Here is a 22301-nt window from a genome sequence, read left to right as displayed (position 1 = left end):
ACATGATCATGGGATAATACAAATTAAATAATGGATCATCATGAAATCTGCCAGCACCATTAAAAAAAAATTATATTTGTGCTGGAAGAAACGCTTTAAGAATCATGGTCTTTCCTTAGAGTTGCACTGACAGAATACTCTGTCACAAATGTGACAGGTATCCCATCCACCTTATTACAAGTGTATTTGAGCCTTTGGTACAAGCAATATGGTAGATGGGATATCGGCAACGTTTGTTTGAATTCCATGGCACATACTTATAGCCTCATCATCTTTGTTTAGCTGACCAAACTGGTGCACTCTAAAGAATTGTAAACAGTCATGTTGCTGCTACCAAATTCAAAAGGTGTTTAAATGTTTCCAAATAAACTATACAAAAAGGCTTGTTTTTCCAACATCATTGGGAGCTGCAGAAAATACATTATTTTCAAAATACTCCTAAAATGTGCCCCTTGAGAAACACCATCTGCATCCATTATTAGTGCTGTCACACTGTTGCCACCAATCCATGACAATTTTGGAATGTCATGATGACTTATTGCCCTTTCCCCTAGTTTTGCTCATTGGCTGTATAATCTCATACCTTCTGCTTCCCATTCGACTGACTCTTGTTTTAAGATGCAATGAGCAACTTAATCTTTTAAAGTTGGAAGGGTGGAGGTTTGCTCTAATCTACAAACAGATACTAATACTAGTATGTTGATTATCCTTATTTTCTCGTGTCTTTTCATGACCCATTGCTTAAAGCTTACTTGTTGCCTTGTATTACAAGTACACATTACCACTCCTTTATCATTACCCACCCTGGTTTAAAAATGACAAATATCAGCAAATGCTCTCACAGTCAACATATTCTCAACCAGTTGGGTCATTTTTGGTGCCATACTCCTTCCTTTTAATTGACTATGCTATATAAAATTGACTCTATATACCAAGATGCACTGCTCACTTCTCAGACATTTGAGACCATAGAGTCTCACCGTATCTCAAATTAGTGATTTATACATTAACTTTGATTCTCCATGTATTCGCTCATCTTTCCTCACATCCCAGTCAGTCACTATCTATTATTTATTGTTCCCCTGTATTTTATGAACATACCAGACTTACTGCAATATTAACTATCCTTCAAGAATTATTACAAATGTAATTGAATGGTGCCCCAATCACTATAGGAGAAATCAATAACCACAATATGTTCGAACTGCCCATGGCCATGAAGGCATTAATACTTGTTAATGTTTTTAGGTACACGTTTTACTGCGCGAAAAAGAACATAACAATAGGTACAATGAAACCAAATTAAAACTTAAAGATGTTAATGTTAAAGAAGAATAAGACATCCTTTAGAAAGAGCCTTCAGAGATGGATGTACCTTTCTTTGGTTCAACTTCTTCCTTCTGAGGAGGAGCTAGAGGAGCTTTTTCTTCCAGACCAGCTTTCTTGGGCTCCTCTGTCACATTAAAAATAGCATTTCATTTTTTTAGGATTTCGAAAACAGTTCAGTGGCATCATAGCCTAAGAATAAAAGTGTATGTCTTCAAAATTAAATTTGAGGACTATCAAGAAGGAATGTACCTCTTGCTGGTGGGACTTCTTCTGTAGGTACAGGAATGTATACTTTTTCCTCATGATCGACTTTCCTGGGCACTCCAGACACTTTAAAGATATTATGGGTTTTAGTTACACAAAACAGAAAGCAGTGAAACATAATACAAAGTGGAGAAAGACATAGACAAGTGAAAAGATCAATTGTTTCTTTCTTGAAGTCTTAGTGGTACAATACATAGAAAAATGGACATGCAACAAAGATATTATAAAGCTTCTAGAAAGGAGGTTGTGTACCTTTCACTTCTGGAACTTCTACTTCCACTGGGACAGGTACAGTTTTTTTCTTAGGTATAATCTTCTTGGGCACTTCTTCTTCTTTAAAAGATATTAGTTTTGTTTTAGAGTGATAAACATTCTCCTGCTGCATCACAAATATGAGCTTATGGAAATAATGTGCTTTGTTCAGTTCATGCTTGCACTTGCATGTCATTGCTCATCAATTTATATTAAAGCATACTTTGAACCCTCAGTTACGAGCTCATCATATTTCACTTCTTAGCTTTGGCTCTGCTATTTCTAACCAGGGAAAGCATGATAAAATAACTTGCTTTTTATCTGAAAGACTGGGACAGCTGGTATTTTCATGATATTTTGAACACTGGCATAAGCTATTGGGGCATAGTGACCTCAGTGCTAGCATGGTATGACAATTGAGTCTTACTCTGCTATCATAACAATCCCCATTTTTTTTTATTTTGACATTGCCCCTTGCCTTCTTATTGAGCCATACTGGCGAGCTGTGTAAACAAAGCACAAACAATTTAACATTATTTGATGCCTTTTCTAACACAAGCCTGGAAACTTAAATAGGATAGAGGGGGCTCCTACAAATCATACCCACACTTGCTGTCTGTTTCACCAGTGGATTGAGGTTTAAAAACCATGTCCTGATGCTGCCAATATGTACTGTGCTATATAGGATAACATTTGTATGATTGTTTATCATAAACATCACAATTAGAATTGCTTGGTAATGTAACATAAATTAGAAAGGAGTTTCTACTACTTATCTACCATAAGCGATTGTAAGGAAGGCCTCAGAAAGCACATCAGGTACATTTGGTAGTACCGTAAAATGCAACTACAACAAATTCCCTCAGCATAGGATTTTTAAACCTTGTTAGGACATGTTGTGAAAATATGGTGTATTCTCTTTGACAAGGTTAATTAAATATTGTTAATAAATTAGGAATGTGAAACATAAACTGATCTGACACAGAATTAACAAAAGAGTGAGCAGAAAGACCAAAAACAGGTAACTGAATAAACGTCCATCCTAGGAATACAGTATAAAATACACACAAAAAAGATGTTCGACAAAACTACACGAATAGACAAAAACAAATACTGTGTAGGATGGTATGTGATGAAGTGATTATGCCATAACGATGAAATGATGTACCTTTTAATTTTGAAACTTCTTTCGTAGGAACCAGTTGAGGTGCTTTTTGCGGAATAGTCATTTTTGGTGCATCAGCTTCTTAAAAGATATTAGTTTTTTGTTAGACACACATTCATAGTGCAAACAATACAATACAACACAATATAATACAGTACAATACAATACAATACAATACAAGGTCATGAGAGGAATAAATAACTAGATGAACACTTAAACACAATGTATTATTGAATATATGTTTCTTCAATGCCCATTTCCCTGTTTACAGAAAGCTGCCAGTAAAGATAAATTATGTAGTTATGTTTGTAAGTATTACAATGATTGGTATCTGCTCATATCAATGCGTCCGATAATAAATTAATATATTTCTTGGTAGTGAAGGTGCATTTCATGTGAGGTCTCTGAATAGTTCAAGTACCTTTCTCTTCTAGGGCTATGTCTCTTTGAACAACAGAAGTGTGTGCTTTTCCAGGATCCACTTTCTTAGGTACTTCAGATTCTTTAAAGGAATTAGTTTGGATTTAGACATGTGACGGAAAACATGTTAATCCAAAGGATACAACATAGCACACATATCTTATACATGTGAAATTAATGGGGAAAATAGGACTGTTGCTCAAGTAGTACGCCCCGATCTTGCATTTTGGAGTTAAAGACGATATTACCAAATAATGACCAAGTGACAGGCATGGAAACATGAAAGACCTACAGAATTTTTGCATAATATAAATTAATAATCTACTGAATTAAGACAAATATAGACTGCTCATCTCAATGCATACTTTGTAGAGATCAAATATAGAGTTAACTATCCTAGAATAATGATTTACAAATGTAATTGAATAGTGCCCAAGATAATATATGAGAAACCATAAACCACATTACATTCTAATTACCCATGACACTTGAAGTCAGTTGTACTTTTAAATGTTACGAGATACACAGGTTTTATTGTGCCAAAAAGCGCATGATAAAAAGGTACACGGAAACACAATTACACATTAAAGATGTTAGTGTTAAGGATGAAAAAGATGTTGTTTTGAAAAATGCCTCCAGCGATGCATGTACCTTTCTTCGGTTCAACTTCTTTTTTAGGAGCTGAGAGAGGAACGTTTTCTTCCAGAACAGCTTTCTTGAACTCCACTGTTGCATTAAAAATAACATTTTCTTTTTAGGATTTTGAAAACTGTTAAGTGGCATCATAACCTATATATATTTGAAAGGGAATTTCAGCACCATCAAGAATGAGTGTACCTCTTGCTTGTGGGTCTTCTTCTTCTGTAGTACCAGGAATGTGTTGTTTTTTTTCCTCATGGTCGGCTTTCTTAGGCACTTCATGCACTTTAAAGATATTATGGGTTTTTAGTTAGACACCACACAAAACAATGAGACATAATACAATGCGGATAAAGACATGGACTTTCTTGAAGTTGCATGAGTGCAATACATAACAAGGTGGAGATGTAATAAAGAAATTGTAAAGCTTCTAGAAAGGAGTTGGTCTACCTTTCACTTCTGGAACGTCTTCTCCCACTGGAACAGGTACAGCTTTTTTCTGAGGTGTAATCTTGAGCACCTCTGGTTCTTTAAAAGATATTAGTTTTGTTTTAGAGTGATGAAAGTGCTCCCACCACATGACAAATATGAGCTTATAGAAATGATGTGGTTATGTTTAGTCCACACTTGCATTTGCAGGTCATAGTTCCTCAAGTCTTATTAAAGAATATTGTGAATCCTCAGCTATTGTCTCATTATATTTTACGTGCTAGCTTTGGCTGTGCTTGTTCTTCCCAGAAAAAAGCATTATAATTTCACTGGCTTTTGCTATGCTATTATATGAATCCTCAGTTTTATTTTAACAGTGCTCCTATCTTCTTTTTAAGAGAAATTGGTGAATAGTGTAAACAAAGAACAAGCTAGTTTGCACTATTTGATGCTTTTTCTAAGAGAATGCTTATGATTGTATATCATATGGACACGTCACAATCAGAATTGCTTGGTAGCGTAACATAAATTTAATAGGTGTTATTATTATATATCCATCACAAGTGATTGAAAGCAAGTCAAGTACATTCATTTGGCAGCACAAGAGGAGGCAAATACAGCAAATCCTCTTAGCCTAAGGGTACTTATAGACATGTAGGGAAGGTATGGCACATTCTCTTTGAGGTGGTTATGCACATTTTGTTAATAGAAAGGAATATGACACACAAATCTGACATAACATTAACAAAAGAGTGAACAGAAACACCACATACAAGTAATAGAAACAACATTCATCTAAGAAACAGTGTTAAAACCGTTGGTGTATAATGGAGTGATGGTGACATTATAATGACGAGTGGAAGTACCTTTGAATTTTGGAACTTCTTTCTTTGGAACCAACTCAGGTACTTTTTGTGGAATTGTCTTTTTGAGCACTTCAGGATCTTTAAAGATATTAGTTGTTTTTGTTAGCCAGACATTCATAGTGCAAACAGTACAATACAAGGTGATGGGAAAATAAATGCACACTCAGACACAATATTGAAAATGTTGTAACCTTTCAACCCTCCTTCCCCTTTTTACAGAACCTTGCCTTTAGGATATATTATGTAGGTATGTTTGTAGATATTACAATGATTGGCACCTGCTCATATCCATACATCCGATAATAAATCAATAAATCAGTTGGTAGTAAAAGCGCATTTTATGCAATGTCTCTGAATAGTTCAAGTACCTTTCTCTTTTAGGGCCACTTCTTTCTTAGCAACAGAAGTGGGTGCTTTTCCTGCGACCGCCTTCTTTGGCACTTCAGGTTCTTCAAAGAGATTAGTTTGGATTTAGACATTTAACAAAAAACATGTTATACTAATGGGCACAGCATACACAGCATACATATCTTACACATGTGATATTAGTGGGGATATGTAAGTCCAGTAGCCCCCCCAGATTCTGTGTTTTGAAGTTAAAGATCATATTTTCCAGATGATAGTGACAGGACAGGCGTAGAAACATGAAAGACACACATAGGCTTCTGATCTCCAGGCATACTTTGTAGAGATAAAATATAAAGTTAACTATCTTGAATAATTATTACAAATGTAATAGAATGGTGCCCCAATCAAAAGGCGATAAACCATCAACCACAATACAGGTAGTAGACCAATACATTTTAACTGCCCATGACAGTGAAGGTAGTTGTACTTATAAATTTTAACAGAGACACAGGTTTTATTGTGTCAAAAAGCACATGAACAAGTGCAATGAAACACAATTAAACCTTAATGATGATATTGTTCGGGAAGAAAAAGATGTTCAACAATTGCGTTCAGAGATGCATGTACCTTTCTTCTGTTCAACTTCATCCTTTTTAGGAGGAGTGGGAGGAGCTTTTTCTTTCAGAACAGCTTTCCTGGGCTCCTCTGTCACAATTACAATAGCTTGATCGCATAATACTAATTTAAAAAAAGTTCCTAATATATATCAATCACAAGTGAATGAAGGAAAAGCTTCTGCAAGCCAATTAAGTTAATTTGACAGTTCAAGAGGAGGCAAATACAGAGAATGCTCTCATCCTAAGGGTATATAAGGACAGGTAGTAAAAGTATGGCACATTGTCTTTAATGTGGTTAAGCAAATGTTATAAATAGATGAGAAATATGACACATAAACAGATCTTACATAACATTTACAAGAGTAAACAGAAACACCACATACAAGTAATTGAAAACATTAATCTAAGAAACCCAAGGCCTGATTCACAAAAGTAAACTTACATGTTTGTGTAAGTTTGTTTGTTTTGGAATTCACAAAACTGCATATAAATAGTAAGTATACGAGTGCAGAGACTGCACATTTGGGGCGGAGCACTCCACACATAAAAAGATAAAACAAGACTATCTTTTTTCAGTACGGAGTTCTCCACCCTGAGTGTGGAGTCTCCGTTCTCATAAATGTACTATTAAAATGCAATTTTGTGAATTCCAGAACAAACGTAAACTTACAAAAAAGAGTGGGTGTACATTTTGTTAAAACCACATTAAAATAAGGTGTTCAAAACCACATGTATACACAAAAATAAATGCTCTAGGCATTGGTGTATAATGGAGTTATGGTGACATTGCAATGATGAATGTAAGTACCTGTGAATGTTGGGACCTCTTTCTTTTGAACAAACATGGGTGCTTTTTGTGGAATTGCCTTTTTTGGCACTTCAGACTCTTTAAAGATATTAGTTGTTTTTGTTAGTGAGACATTCATGGTGCAATCAGTAAAATACTAGGTGATGGGAAAATAGGCGGACACTCAAACACAATATAATATTTAAAATGTTGGAAATTTCAACCCTCCTTCCCCTGTTTATAGAATGTTGCCTTTAAGCTACATTATGTAGTTTTGTTTGTAGATATTACAATGATCGGCATCTGCTCATATCTGATAATAAATTAATTGGCAACAGAGGCGCATGTCATGCAAGGTCTCTGATTAGTTAAAGTACCTTTCTCTTTTAGGGATACGCCTTTCTGAGCAACAGAAGTGGGTGCTTTTCCTGGGACCGTCTTCTTAGGTACTCCCGGTTCTTTAAAGAGGTTAGTTTGGAGTTAGACATTTAACAAAACATTTTTACACCAATGGGCACAATACACGCAGCATACATATCTCACACATGTGACATTAGTAGGGGAAATATAAGACTGTCATTTAAGTAGTACCCATCACGATATTGTGTTTTTAAGTTAGAGATGATATTGGCAAATGATAGCCAAGGGACAGAATGATTACATAATTTAAATGAATAATCTACTGAATGAAGAAAAATATAGACTGCTGATCTCAGGGGATACTTCGTAGAGACAAAATATAAAGTTAACTATCCTAGAATAATTATTATAAATGAAATTGTATAGTACCCCTGTAAATACATGAGAAACCATCAACCACAATAGGGGTAGTAGGTCAGTTCCTTCTAATTGACCATGACAATGAATGCAGATGTACTTTTGAACGTTATGAGATATATAGGTGTTATTGTGCCAAAAAACACTTGATGAACAGTACAATGAAACACAATTAAACTTTAAAGAAGTTAGTGTTAATGAAGAAAAAGATGGTCTTTTGAAAACTGCTGTTGGAGATGCATGTACCTTTCTTCAGTTCAACTTCTTTCTTTCTAGAAGTGGCTTTTTCTTCCAGAACAGCTTTCATGGGCTCCTCTGTCACTTTAAAAATAACATTTTCTTTTTAGGATTTTTAAAATGGTTCAGAGGAATCATAACCTCAGAAGGAACTGTACATATTCAAAAGTTAATTTCAGGACTATTAAAAGAATGAGTGTACCTCTTGATAGTGAGGTTTCTTCTTTCGTAGTAACAGGAACGTGAATTTTTTCCTCCTGGTCCGCTTTCCTAGGCACTTTAGGCACTTTAAAGATGTTAAAGGTTTTTAATTACACAACACACTAAACAATGAGACTTAATACAAAGTGTAGCAAGACATAGACTTTCCTAAAGTTTTATTAGTGCAATCCACAACAAGGTAGAGATGTAATAAAGTAAGTGTAAAGCTTCTAGGAAGGAGGTGGTATACCTTTCACTTCTAAAACTTCTTCTCTCTCTGGATCTGGTACAGCCTTTTTCTGAGGTGTAATCTTGGGCACCTCTGGTTCTTTAAAAGATATTAGTTTTGATTTAGAGTAATGAACGTGCTCCCCCGCTTGACACATATGAGCTTATGGAAATGACGTAGTTTTGTTTAGTGCACACTTGCACTTGCAGGCCATAGTTCCTCAATTCTTCTAAAATAATATATTGAACTCTCAGGTACTGACTGATTATATTTGACTTGTTAGCTTTGACTGTGCTCATTTTCCCTGTGAAAGCATTAGAAGTTCACTGGCTTTTTATCTTAATGACTGATGTTTTCATTATATTTCTAAAGCTGACAGAAACTATCTGTACATCGTAATGTCAGCATGACATGATAAATCAGTCTTCACTCTGTTGCCATAACAATCTATCTGCAGCTGTTTTTCATTTTAACACTGCTCCTTGTCTTCTTCCCTCCCTGAGATAAACTGGTTAACAGCGTAAACAAAAAACAAGCTAGTTTGCACTATCTGATTTTTTTCCTAAAGGGCTCCTACAAATCATGCACACACTTGCTGTTTGATCCAGCAGTGGACTGGGGTTTAAAAACATGTTTTGATATTACCAAAGCGTATAGTGCTTTGTAGGAAAAGGTACTTATAACCAAGCTTATGACTGTATATCATTCGAACACATTACAATTAGAATTGCTTTGTGGCATAACACACATTTAAAATAAGTTCCTACTATATATCCAAAACAAGTTCTTTAAAGATATTAGTTATTTTTGTTAGCCAGACAGAGTGCAAACAGTACAATACAATGTGAAGGGAAAAATAAGTGGACACTCCTATATAACATTGAAAATGTATGAATTTTTCAACCTCCTTCCCCTGTTTAGTTGGTAGCAAAGTTGCATTTCATGCAAGGTCTCTGAATAGCTCAATTACCTTCCTCTTTTAGGACTACTTCTTTCTTAGCAACAGAAGTGGGTGCTTTTCCTGGTACCACCTTCTTGGGCAGTTCCAATTCTTTGAAGAGATTAGTTTTGATTTAGACATTGCACATAGAACACATTACATCGATGGGCACAGCATACATGCCACACACAAGTGAAATTAGTCTGAGAAAAGTAAGACTGCAATTCAGGTATTTTCCACAGATACTGTATTTTTTGAAGTTATAGATGAAAATTAGCAAATGACTGCCAAAGCACAGGTATAGGAACAAGAAAGACACACAGGATTAATGCATCATGTTGATGATTAATCTAAGGAATAAAAACTGCTGATCTGAAAGTATACTTTGTAGCTATAACTTATAAAGTAAGCTATCCTTGAATAATTATTAGAAATGTAATGTGAAACCATCAATCATAATATCTGTAATCTATCAGTACCTTCAAACTGCCACTGCCCACAAAGTTGAACTTTTAAGTGTTATGAGGTACACAGGTTTTATTGTGCCAAAACACATCACAAAGAGGTCAAATGAAACTGAATTAAGCTTTAAATATTTTACTTCTAAGACAGAAAAAGACATTTAGAAAAATGCCTTCAGAGAGTGATGTACCTTTCTTTGGTTCAACTTCTTCCTTTTTAGGAGGAGCTCTTTCTTCCCGAAGAGCTTTCTTGGGCTCCTCTGTCACTTTAAAAATAATATTTTCATTTTAAGATTTTGAAAATGATTCAGTGGGATCATAACCTCAAAATAAAGTAGTTTCAAAATTTTATTTGAGTAGTATGATGAATAAGTGTACCTCTTGCTGGTGTAGTTTCCTCTTTTGTAGGAACAGGGGTGTGAACCTTTTCCTCACGGTGCACTTTTCTAGGCACTTCAAGCACTTTAAAGATATTATGTTTTTTTTTTTAGTAAAACAACACCAAAAATTAGACATAATACAAAGCAGAGAAAGACATACATAGACAAGGAAAGAGATCAAGCTTATATTTCTTGAAGTCTCATTGGTGCAATACTTAGCAATGTGGAGATATAATAAAGTAATTGTAAAACTTCTAGGAAGAAGGTGATGTACCTTTCCCTTCTGGAGGCTCTTCACTCACTGGAACAGGTATAGCTTTTTTCTCAGGTGTAATCTTCTTAGGCACTTCTGGTTCTTTAAAAGATATTAGTTTTGTTTTAGATCGATAAATGTGCTCCTGCCACATGACAAATGTAAGTTTATGGAAATTATGTGCTTACTTTTAGTTCACACTTGCATGTCAATATTCTTCAATTTTTGTTAAAGCATGTTTCAAACCATCACTTACTGCCTCATCATATTCGACTTTTTAGCTTTGGCTATGCTTGCTTTTCCCAGAAAAAGTAATAGAAGCTCATTCTATGTTTAGCTGGTATTTCCATTATGTTTATAAAACTGACAAAAAACTATTTGGCCATAATAATGTCAGTACTAGCATGCCATGACAACACAGACTCACTCTGCTATCATAAAAATCCCCAGTCTTTTTTATTTAATCAGAGCTCCTTGTCTTTGTCCTGAGAGATACTGGTGAGCAGTGCAAACAAAGCACAAGCGATTTTACATTGTCTTATGCTTTTTGTAACATAAGCCTGGAAATAAAAAGGGGCTCCTACGAAGCATGCCCACACCTGCTGTCTGTTTCACCTGTGGCTTGGGGTTTAAAAACATGCTCTGATGCTGATAATGTGTACAGTGTTATATCAGATAAAATGTTCATGATTGTGTATTATATGTAGAGTGGACAGCAGAATTAGAATTGCTTGGTAATGTAACAAATTTGAAAGGACTTTCTACTATTTTTTTGAAAATTCTTTTTATTGGCATTTAGTTATATAGACGTACATTTATCATGTTTCACATCAATGTCTGCAACATATACGCAGTGGTGTAGACCATCAGTGATTGCATCATTACATTTACATCGTGGTTGGCGTGAATGCGGTCTGCGGTGTAGCAGGTCTGTGCCAGTAAAAGAAAAACTAGGGGGGAGAACTGAACTGGGGGGGTGCCATGGGGTGCTTAGCATTGGGGTGAGGCGTATACTATGAGACCGCTATTGCCTACTCCATCATGCAGCTACCATTCGCCTAGGAGGGAGTGTGTATGCGGGCTGCTATGGGTTGCTGTGGAGCGTCCCCACAGGGGGGGCCAGACCCGATGCATCCAAGGGGACCGCGGAGGGTTGTGGAGGGGGGTCTCCTATCTCGGGAGCCTGTGCGGTGTGAGGTTGTGTGGCGCTTGGGGCGTGTAAGGCAGCCACTGGGGTCTCTGGAGTCTGGGACTGTCTAAATTGGTGCAGCAGGGAAAGGACTTTCTACTACTTATCTATCACAAGTCATTGAAAGGAAAGTACAAGCTAGTTTGCAGTATTTGATAATTATTCTAAATGTTGCTTGGAAATTAAGACAGATTAGAGGGGACTACAAATTGTGTACACATGTCCTACCTATTTCATCCACAAATTTAAGCTTATAACACATGTTCTGATACTACTAATGTGTATAGTGCTATACAGGAAATATATTTGTAACCAAGCTTATGGCTGTATATCATATGAACACATCACAATTAGAATTACTTGGTAGTGTGATATACATCTGAAAGGAGTTTGTTATATATCTATCACAAGTGATTGAAATCAAAGCTTGTTCAAGCCAATCAAGTCCATTCAGCTGTACAAGAGGAGACACATACATCACAATCTGTCAGCCTTGATGTGCTGCTTTAGATTTGTACACCTAAGGGCTTGTAGTAAAAGTGTTGCACATTCTCTATTATGTTGTTAAGGAAATGTTGAAGATAGATGAAAAAGATGAAACATAAACAGATCTGACATTGAATTAACAAAAGAGTGAACAGAAAGAGCACAAACAGGTAACTGAAAAATCTTTCACCTAAGACACATTGTGTTAAAAAAACAATAAAAGAAGGTGTTCAACAAAACAATGCTTATATTTAAAAAATAAATGCTTTAGGGGTTGGTATATGATGAAGTGATGGTGACAGACCAAGGATGAATTGAAATACCTTGGAATTTTGAAACATCTTTCTTGGGAACCAACTGTGGTACTTTTTCAGGAATCTTCTTCAATGGCACTTCAGGTTCTTTAAAGATATTAGTTGTTTTTCTTAGCCAGTTATTTATAGTGCAAGCAATACAATAGTTGGCGATGGGAACAAATAGTTGGACACTCAAACGCAATATTGAACATGCATGATTTTTCATCCCACATTTCCCAGTTATATAACATTGCCTTTAAGATGCATTATGTATTTATGGTTTTAGATATTACAATTATTGGCATCTGCTCATATCAATACATCTGATAAACTCATATATTAGTTAGTAGAGCAGGTGCAATTAACACAAGGTCTCTAAATAGCTCAAATACCTTTTTCTTCTAGAGCTACTTCTTTCTTAGCAACAGAAGTAGGTGCTTTTCCTGGGACCACCTTCTTGGGCAGTTCAGGTTCTTTAAAGAGATTAGTTTTGATTTAGACATTTAGCATACACCACATTACATTACTAGGCAACACACATATCATACATATGTAAAATTAGTGGGGGGAACGTAAGACTGTCATTAAAGAAGTCTCTCCACCCGAATGGGCTATTTTGAAGTTAAAGATGATTTTAGCGAACAAAAGACAAAGGACAGGCATATAAACATGAAAGCCATACAGAATGATTACACCATTTACATGAATAAACTACTGAATGAAGACAAATATAGACTGTTGATCTCCATTTGTAGAGATATTGTAGAGAATTGGTAGAGATGAAATATAAGTTAACTAGCCTGGAATACTTATTACTAATGTTATTGAATGGTTCTCCCGTCAATATTATGAGAAACCATCAAGCACAATATAGGGAGTAGAGCAATGCCTTCTGATTGACCATGAAAATGAAGGCAGTTATAATTTCAAATGTTATAAGATACACAGGTTTGTTGCACCAAAAAGCACATGGCAATCAGGTGCAACCAAACACAACCAGACCTTAAAGGTGTTAGTCTTAGGGATGAAAACATCTTTTAGAAAAATGCCTTCAGAGATGCATGTACCTTTCTTTGGTGCAACTTCTTCCTTTGTAGGAAGAGTGGGAGGAACTGTGTCTTCCAGAACAGCCTTCCTGGGCTTCTCTGCCACTTTAAAAATAACATTTTCTTTTTAGGATTTGAAAACAGTTCAGTGGCATCATAACCTCAGAACAAACATATTTTCATAATGAAATTACAGGACTATCAAGTACCTTTTGCTGGTGGCACTTCCTCTTCTGTAGGAACAGGAATGAGTACTTTTTTCTCATAGTCAGCTTTTTTAGGTATTTCAGGCACTTTAAAGATATTATTGTTTGTTAGTTACACAACACAAAACAATTAGACATACACAAAATGGAGAACGATATAAACAAGGAAAAGATCAAGCTTATCTTTCTTGAAAACACATTGATGCAATAGTCAACATTGTACAGATGTAATGAAGTAATTGTAAAGCTACTAGGAAAGAGGTAGTATACCTTTCACTTTGGGAGCTTCTTCTTCCACTGGAACAGATACAACTTTTTTCTCAGGTGTAATCTTCTTAGGTGCTTCTGGTTCTTTAAAATAGATTTGTTTTATTTTAGCATCATAAATGTGGTCCCTACACATAAGAAATGTGAGCTTATGGAAGAGATGGGCTTATGCTTCGTTCACACTTGGATTTTCATAATTCTTCAATTATTACTGAAGCATGGTGTGAACCTTCAGTTTCTGCCTCATCATACTTCCCTGTTAGCTTTAATTGTACTTGTTCTTCCCAGAAAAAGAAGACAAAGTGCAAGCTATCTGATGCTTTTCCTAACATAAGCAGAGAAGTCAAAAGAGGGATGGAGGTGACTTCTGCACATAATTCAGTGATTTGCTGTCTGCTTCAACAGTGGATTCAGGTTTCAAAACACATGTTCTGATACTGCCAATGTGCATAGTATAACAAGTGATTGAAAGCAAATCATCTGCAAGCAATGCTCATTTTGAAGAACCAGAAGAGACACATACAGCAAATCTTCTCACCCTGCTTATGCTACTTTATATTTTTAAACATAAGGACATGTTGTGAAAATATGGTGCACTCTTTGACCTACATTTTGTTGTTAGGTGAGAATATGAAACATAAACTGATCGAACATAAAATTAATAAAAGAGTGAACAGAAAGACCACATAAAGATAATTGAAATAAACATCTAATTTAGGAACACAGTTTAGAACACAGTAAAATAGGACAAGAACACAGCAATATACAAACATGTTTTATGGGATGTTGTATGATGCAGAGATGGTGATATTGTAATGATGAAATTAAGTACTTTTTAGTTTTGGAAATCCTTTGTTGGGAACCAGCTCAGGGAATTTGGTGGAAAACGTTTTTTGGCACATCAGCTTCTTCAAAGATATTAGTTGTTTCTGTTAGACATTCATAGTGTAAACCATTCAATACAGGGTGATGGAAAATAAATAGTTGGCCACTTAATATATAATAATGAATAAGGATGAATTTTTCAACCCTCATTCCCCTGCTTACCAAACTTTGCATTTAAATATACATGGTGTATTTATGTTGGTAGATATTAAAATGATTGCCATCTGCTCGTATCAATACATCAAATAATAAATTAATGAACTATTGGTAGTGAACATGAATTTCATGCAAGGTCTCTCAATAGGTCAAGTACCTTTCTCTTTTGGGGCTACTTCTTTCATTGCAACAGGCTTGGGTACTTTTCCTGGGACTGACTTCTTTGGTACTTCAGGTTCTTTAAAGAGATTAGTTTGGATTTAGACTTTTAACACACAAACAAGTCATACTGATGGGTACAAACATCACAAACATCAATAGTAGAGAAAATGTAAGAGAGTAATTCAGCTGGTTCCCTAGGTGTTGTGTTTTGAAGTTAAAGGTGATAGCAATAAATGATTGAAAAGTAAAGTCATGAAAGACATACAGAATTGATACATTATGTAGATGATAAATCTACTGAATGAAGACAAAAGTGGCCCGGTGATATCAATGTATACTTTGTAGAGATAACTGAAATACCTTTCAATTTGGGGGTGTCCTCTTTCTTTGGTGCTGGAATGTATACCTTTTCAGAGACAGCCTTCTTATGTATCTCCGGTTCTTTAAAAATATTGATATTGTAAAGAAAATTTTAATCTATTTAAAGTTGGTGAACTTTTGTTTGGCTTTTGTCAGAATTACAAAGGATAAACTGTTATTTGATATGTGATTTGTGCTATAAGCAGTAATATTCTAAAAAGTTAATTAATTACAAAAGTTAGAAAATCGTTAATTTTTGGGAGGGTTAATATAAATCTATATTTCCTCTTGAGGCTACCTATTGTAATCTACTGTTCATGTGATTATCATTACATTTATCTATGGTGATTTAAAATGTGCAAACACACATAGGCACATCCATTTCTATGAAATATTGTGTCATATTTCAGTGTGTACATGGTTATATTGAAGGAATGTTCTTAATGAGAAACTGTTTAACTATAGATACTAGTTTTTGTGTTAAAGTCAATGACTGTAATACTTTTGAAGCATCATTATAATTATCATCGATTATGCTGATTATTTTAGGAATGATGAAGAGGTTAGTTAGCCATGCCAAGTGATATACCTTGGCATGGCTAACTAAATCATAGTATTTGCTAAACAAACAAATCATAGTATTTGCTAAAATGCTATTGGGCACTTAAAGAGGATTTAAAGAGAATGCTGTGTGGACACACATACAGACACACACATACCAATTTGTAGAATGTAAAGGTTTCCCATTAGAGCGCAGCAATACATAATCTGCTGTTATTTTGTTTTTTATAAAAGTTCTATGTAACTGATAGCTCACACTCAATTGTGTGCAATAATACAATTTAATACATAGTCCCCGTATATTCACAAAGGCTACTTTAACTTTTATGCTCAAATGATAACAATACTGAGCTATCCATTACATTACAGCATACTGCCATTTATATTCCTCTATTTGAGAGCGTACACAATCATTCCTCAAGAATCACTGTAATCAACCAGAATTGTGAGCACAAAGGAAATAATAGCTATTCAATTCAATATTATTTAATGGGATGTTTACATTGAGCAGTCATGTACCTATTGCATTGAACTGGCCTTTAACGTAATAATTATACAACCTACCAAATTATTCCATTTGCAAAGGCATAAGTATACCACACTTCTGTGGTGACTTGTTGGTACTAGATTTCAGAATGAATTTCAGAGTTTACCCTTACTGAAGAACTTTACATGCATAAACTTATTTCTTTTTTTCAATATAGTTAGAAATGGGTTAATGTTTTATCAAAGACATTAGGCCTATTTTGAAGTTTTGTCATAGCAAGATTTTAGTATACATTTGAAACTATTTACAGACAACAATGACAAGCAGGGGACAAAAAATCTACAAAGTGGACAGCTTTATTAAGCAGACAGAGTATATTTCAAAATTACTACTTCACAAGAAAAGAGTTCTCAGTTGAAATTTTTAATGAGGACTCAATGTACCTTTAACTGCTGGAAAGGTGTCCTCTTCAGATATCTCTGTAAGGATCTTTTCTTTTGGGACAGCTTTCACAGGTAGTTCAGGAACTTCAAAGATATTAGCTTTGTTTTAGAAACTTGAAACACGTTTATTTGAAATGTACTGAAACTTAATTTTCACATGTATCACAAAAAAGACAACATATAAGAACTGGTAGATATGACTTTATGAAGTTTGATAACATGATGGTATGTTGTCAAGAAGAAATGATTGATGAATACAGAGGATTCAGATGAAGACTCCAAGTACCTTTAACTGTGGAAACTTCCTCCTTTTTGGGCACAGAAACATGGATTTTTTCCTCAGGAACAGCTTTCTTGCGCAGTTCTGGTACTTTAAAGATATTTGAGTTTTAAAAACTTGAAAGATATTTTGTGTAGATTATCCACAACAGGTATGCACATTACATCTACAGATAAATAACACAAAACAAAACGGAAAAACCACACCGATACACTCCACCTCCATATTTTAAAAGGGGAACAGTAGGGATGGCAGTGGAAGGGGTTGGGGTAGTTTAAGGGAAAGCGTGGGGTGGGGGGACGGGTAGTGTAAGTAAAGGGGCAGGGTTTTAGGCCTTAAGGCAGTACGAGGGGAATGGGTAGTCGGGGTAGTTTTAAGGGTTGGGGGTGTGTCGGTAGGTTTCTAGGCAGTGGAAGGGGTTGGGGTAATTTAAGGAACAGTGCAGGGGTGGGGGTAGTGTAAGTAAAGGGGCAGGGTTTTAGGCATTAGGGCAGGGGGAGGGAACTGGAAAGAGTCAGCACGGGGGAGTAGGGGTAGTGTTAGTAAAGGGGCAGAGTTTTAGGAACAGTGTGGGGTGGGGGTAGTCAGGGGCTAGGGGGGGTTGGGGTAGTGGCGACCGTAGCCACACATACCCCTTTACCATTCATGCCTATACCACTAAATTGCGTGGTAAAGGAATGCATGGTTAAGACGCATTCGTGGTTTGGGCTGCGTGGTAGAGGCACGCGTGGTTAAACCATGCATGCTTCCATCATACAACCATTTTGAAAATGTGTTGTATATATCTACACATGCCACGATGACATGTAGAATTGCATTCATTATTACAATACATTTTTCGGGTGCTAAAATGTGAAAAGTTTGAAATAATGGTTCTATATACCTTTTAATGGTGGAACTTCTTTTTGTGGAACAGTGACCTTTTCCTCAGGGACAACTCGCTTACGCAGCTCAGGAACTTTAAAAATGTAGATTGTATTTTAATTCACATATATACTCTAAAATATGTTGAATGTATCAATTAAAATCTAAATAAAAAGATTGCAACATTTTGGTTTACCCAGCATTATTGTTCTACCTCAAATAAGCCCCTGAATATTAAAAAGGGGGTAAACAAGCTATGTATCATTTTATTGTCTAATGAAATGAAGAGCAATTACAAGTTATTGAGAATATTTAACTGATTTGATCGGTGTGAGCTAAGGGTATAGCTTACAAATTTTCATATTTCCTCATGGCTTGTCTTCCATGACCTCACAAATGGTTTTCCTGACAATATTTGACTCTATAATAAATTTTATGGCTATAACAGATTGAAAAAAGAAGTACCTTTGGCAGGTGGGGCCTCCACTTTTTTTGGAGCAACAGCCGGAACCTTTTTCTCTGGAACTGCTACCATAGGCACTTCTTGAACTTTAAATATATGCAGTAGTTTTTGTTAGTTATTTTAGACCCAGTTTTTACATATAAAGACATTCTTTGTACTACATGAACAAAAACAGTGTTTTTGTTTATTTTCACAGTTGTCAAATGTGCAGATATTCCTATAAAGGTTTGGCAATGAAAAAAGAAATTTGCGTTTTGAATAAACTATTATTTGGATCCGAAAGAAAAGACAGGTTACTAATTCAATAACCTCACAATGACAAAATTGTCTATAGTGGTATCTTTCTGTTCACATAATTCAGTAAGACATCTATCAAATGTCCTGCAGTGCTTAGTCATATAACAATATTTCAAAAACACCTTTGTTGTGAACAGTATTTTGCTTTAACTGGTTAAAAAGGAATTTGTGTTTCAGCATAGCATTGGTGTTGACTTTTTTGTTTCCTGAATGTAGTTGTACTTGTAATATGGAAAGTGATTATGTAAAAGGACTACACATTTTATAAACATATAATGGCTTCTGTATACCTTTGGCTGGTGAAATTTCTTCTTTTTCGGGGATAGTCATTGGCACCTTTTCATCTTGCACAATTCTCTTGGGCAACTCTGGCACTTTAAAAAAAGTGTTTTCCATTCATAAATCTTAAAACGTACAGACATCAAACTGACAACAAGGGCATGATGACTAGGACAGACAGAACCATTAACTTTACTGATGGAGTAAGAATGGAAGCTACTGATGATTGATGAAACAATGAGTGATTGCTTGATGAAGCTTCTATGTACCTTTCACAACTGGAGCCTTTTCCTTCTTAGGTACTGGAACAGGCACTTTTTCTTGTGGAACTTCTTTCTTTGGTATTTCTGGCACATTCAAAACAGTATATTTGATTTGATACATGTAACAAAACAACATGCTAAATAAAAACACATACATAGGGGCAGTAACAATGCGGTGTTATTTCATAAAGAATGAATGCACTAATTCAACAGAAGTAGACTGTTGCATCTCACAAACATTAAAATGACAACAAGGACATACTGACTTTGTTGATGGGTTGAACATTTAACTGAAACAATAAAGCAAGAATGGAAGTGACTGAAGAAAAAGAGTTATTTAATGAAGCTCCAATCGTTCATAGCTGGAAGCCCCTCTTCCCTAGGGATTGAAATAAGTACTATTTCTTCTGGGATAAGTTTTTGTGGTATTGATGGTACTTTAAAGGAAGTACCTTTGATTCAGAATTTCAAAAGCATTCAAACATAATAAAACAAAATGCCAAGTAAGAAAGACAAAGGAAAGCAAACCAAATAGTAACATCTCCTGTGGAATGGATACAACAAGCAAACAGAGATAGACTGGGCACACACATTACAATGTGATAGAAAAGGTGTGTTGTGAAAGTCTTATTGTTTTATGAAACATAAATGTGTACCTGTGGGAGAGGGTGCCTCTTTTCTGTGTGGTACAGGGACAGTTACTTTTTCTTCAAAAACAGCTTTCTTTTCCATCTCAGGCACTACAAGTGTATTCAGTTTACAATATTAGAAATCCTGTTTTCTAATTAAAATATTTGACAATAAAGTGATAACTTGTAAAAGCTAGAATGGAAATTAGCCTTGTGTTAAAATGAAGTGTGTATGTTTAGCAAAGGTTTATTATCCATTAGAGAGGCCATTAGAGAGGCTCCATTAATGCCATTTTGGAATTATAACTGTTGAAATATCCATGGTACCTCTCTCATAACGGAACCATGTCATTCCTTGAGACAGAAGGGCAAACTTGTGTGTGTGTGTGTGTGTGTGTGGGTTGGGAGTTGCATGTAATTTCTGTTGATGAAGTTGAAATAGGCGACTAATGGCATTGGAGGTGTTAAAGTTGTAATCTCTTTCTACAGCTCCACTTCAATGTACACTAAATATTCACAAATAGACATGATTAAACACTGACAAAAAACACATAGGAAGAGTTTACAATAATTTCTGTGTAAAATGAATGTACCTTTGACTGTTGGCATTTCTTCTCTCTTAGGAGTAGGAACAAGCTTCTTTTCTTCAGGTACAACTTTTCTGAGCACGGGGACTTTAAAAACATTAGTCTCTATTAGGAATACTTAAACCTTGTACTCAACAGTTGCAAAAGAATAAGAGTATCCCAAGCAATCTAAAAGACCCTCATCTTAAGCATTTCTAAGACAGAAAAATATGTATACCTTTAGCAGGCGTGGCCTCTTCTTTTACTGGAACAGTAATGGGTGTCCTTTTCTCTGGAACAACTCTCTTCTGCAGTTCAGGAACTTTAAAGATATTATTTAGATTTTAGGATCATGAAAATACATGGACACTTAAGGAATAATAAAACTTCACACAGAACTAAGACCAAAGACTCACATAGATATGCTACACAGAAAGGGACACTAACGAAACAGATGGCTTAAAAGATAAAGATGAAGTGGTCTTGTACCTTTTGGTGGTGCAACTTCCTCCTTTTTATGAACTGCAATTGGCGCTTTTTCTTCCGGTTTCTTTGGTAATTCGGGCACTTAAAAGATATCCATTTTGTTTCAGAATTTGACCATTCATTTAAAACACACATGAAGCACACACATTGACATAGGACATAGGACACAGAACAAGGATTCTAAAAATGGGCTGTTACAGCAATTTAATTCAGGAAATTCACAGGAATTCACAATATGTTTAAATGGGTTCCTATTTTGCATATATGTTTTCATATATTTACCACAATTCTACAAAGAGTTTATTGTTTTGTGGCCTTCTGTTACAAGCCAATGTAACATTTAGTGAATTAAATTAGAACATTCCAAAGGCTATGTTGTAATTGCATACCTTTTAAAATGATTTTAAACTGAATACACATATTAAAACATCTACATTTTAAACTATGCAGTTTACATTGTGCGCATATCACCAACATATGCAGATTCATGAAAATAAGCTTCCTGTTTGAGGTTTGTGTGGTTTTCTGAATAGGGAGTGTTCAGGCTTTTATATATCACTGAAAAGTTAACATATATTCAGATTCAAGGAGCTCACTGAAACCAAATGCTCAATATGATTCCTCTGATGAGCAATCGTTTAAGTGCTATACTTCTTTTTCCTTCAGGTGTGTGTACATGCACAAATTAGAATGACCGCACTAATAAAAAACCAATCAGTTAGTAGGAATGTATATCAGATTTGTATTTGTTTTACATGAGATGGCCAAATATTTCCATCACTACAGTGATATCATGGTCACTATAATATCAAAGTCGTTCTACAAGTGGGTAACTATGTGGTGCTTTATTTACATACTTGAGAGCTGGATATGTAATAGCCCTTAACTGAAATTTGCATGAGTGCTCCTGTGTATTTGTATCATGGCTGTGCATTTATGAATACTGTGTGTTTACCATTCATTAGATGGTAATTTTAGATGCTAAGAATCTGGAATTTGGTATAGCATCTGAGGAGTCACATGCTTACATTTTAGA

The 22301-nt window shown here is 35.3% G+C and overlaps 1 protein-coding gene across 1 annotated transcript in view; it reads right to left on the bottom strand.

The window, feature by feature from the left end:
* TTN (titin) overlaps positions 1-22301 on the bottom strand; it is a 379656-nt gene that overhangs the window by 150825 nt on the left and 206530 nt on the right. Inside the window, exons 138-172 of the mRNA XM_085645211.1 lie at positions 21269-21346; positions 21018-21101; positions 20807-20887; positions 20241-20324; positions 19591-19668; positions 19333-19416; positions 18748-18831; positions 18302-18376; positions 17425-17508; positions 17139-17222; positions 15648-15728; positions 15283-15363; positions 14088-14168; positions 13821-13904; positions 13633-13716; positions 12958-13038; positions 12593-12670; positions 10616-10696; positions 10340-10423; positions 10153-10227; positions 9531-9611; positions 8582-8659; positions 8333-8416; positions 8140-8214; positions 7494-7574; positions 5733-5813; positions 5365-5442; positions 4520-4597; positions 4268-4354; positions 4082-4156; positions 3432-3512; positions 3014-3091; positions 1846-1926; positions 1579-1659; positions 1376-1453 (exon numbers count right to left, since the gene is read on the bottom strand). Of these exons, the coding sequence (XP_085501337.1) occupies positions 1376-1453; positions 1579-1659; positions 1846-1926; positions 3014-3091; positions 3432-3512; positions 4082-4156; positions 4268-4354; positions 4520-4597; positions 5365-5442; positions 5733-5813; positions 7494-7574; positions 8140-8214; positions 8333-8416; positions 8582-8659; positions 9531-9611; positions 10153-10227; positions 10340-10423; positions 10616-10696; positions 12593-12670; positions 12958-13038; positions 13633-13716; positions 13821-13904; positions 14088-14168; positions 15283-15363; positions 15648-15728; positions 17139-17222; positions 17425-17508; positions 18302-18376; positions 18748-18831; positions 19333-19416; positions 19591-19668; positions 20241-20324; positions 20807-20887; positions 21018-21101; positions 21269-21346 (2823 nt within the window). The remainder of the gene's footprint in view (positions 1-1375; positions 1454-1578; positions 1660-1845; positions 1927-3013; positions 3092-3431; positions 3513-4081; positions 4157-4267; positions 4355-4519; positions 4598-5364; positions 5443-5732; positions 5814-7493; positions 7575-8139; positions 8215-8332; positions 8417-8581; positions 8660-9530; positions 9612-10152; positions 10228-10339; positions 10424-10615; positions 10697-12592; positions 12671-12957; positions 13039-13632; positions 13717-13820; positions 13905-14087; positions 14169-15282; positions 15364-15647; positions 15729-17138; positions 17223-17424; positions 17509-18301; positions 18377-18747; positions 18832-19332; positions 19417-19590; positions 19669-20240; positions 20325-20806; positions 20888-21017; positions 21102-21268; positions 21347-22301) is intronic.

Source organism: Triturus cristatus, chromosome 3_1, assembly GCF_964204655.1.
Source record: "Triturus cristatus chromosome 3_1, aTriCri1.1, whole genome shotgun sequence".
Taxonomy (NCBI): domain Eukaryota; kingdom Metazoa; phylum Chordata; class Amphibia; order Caudata; family Salamandridae; genus Triturus; species Triturus cristatus.
The sequence above is the reverse complement of the archived record's forward strand: the minus strand, read 5'-3'. Positions and strand labels throughout refer to the sequence as shown.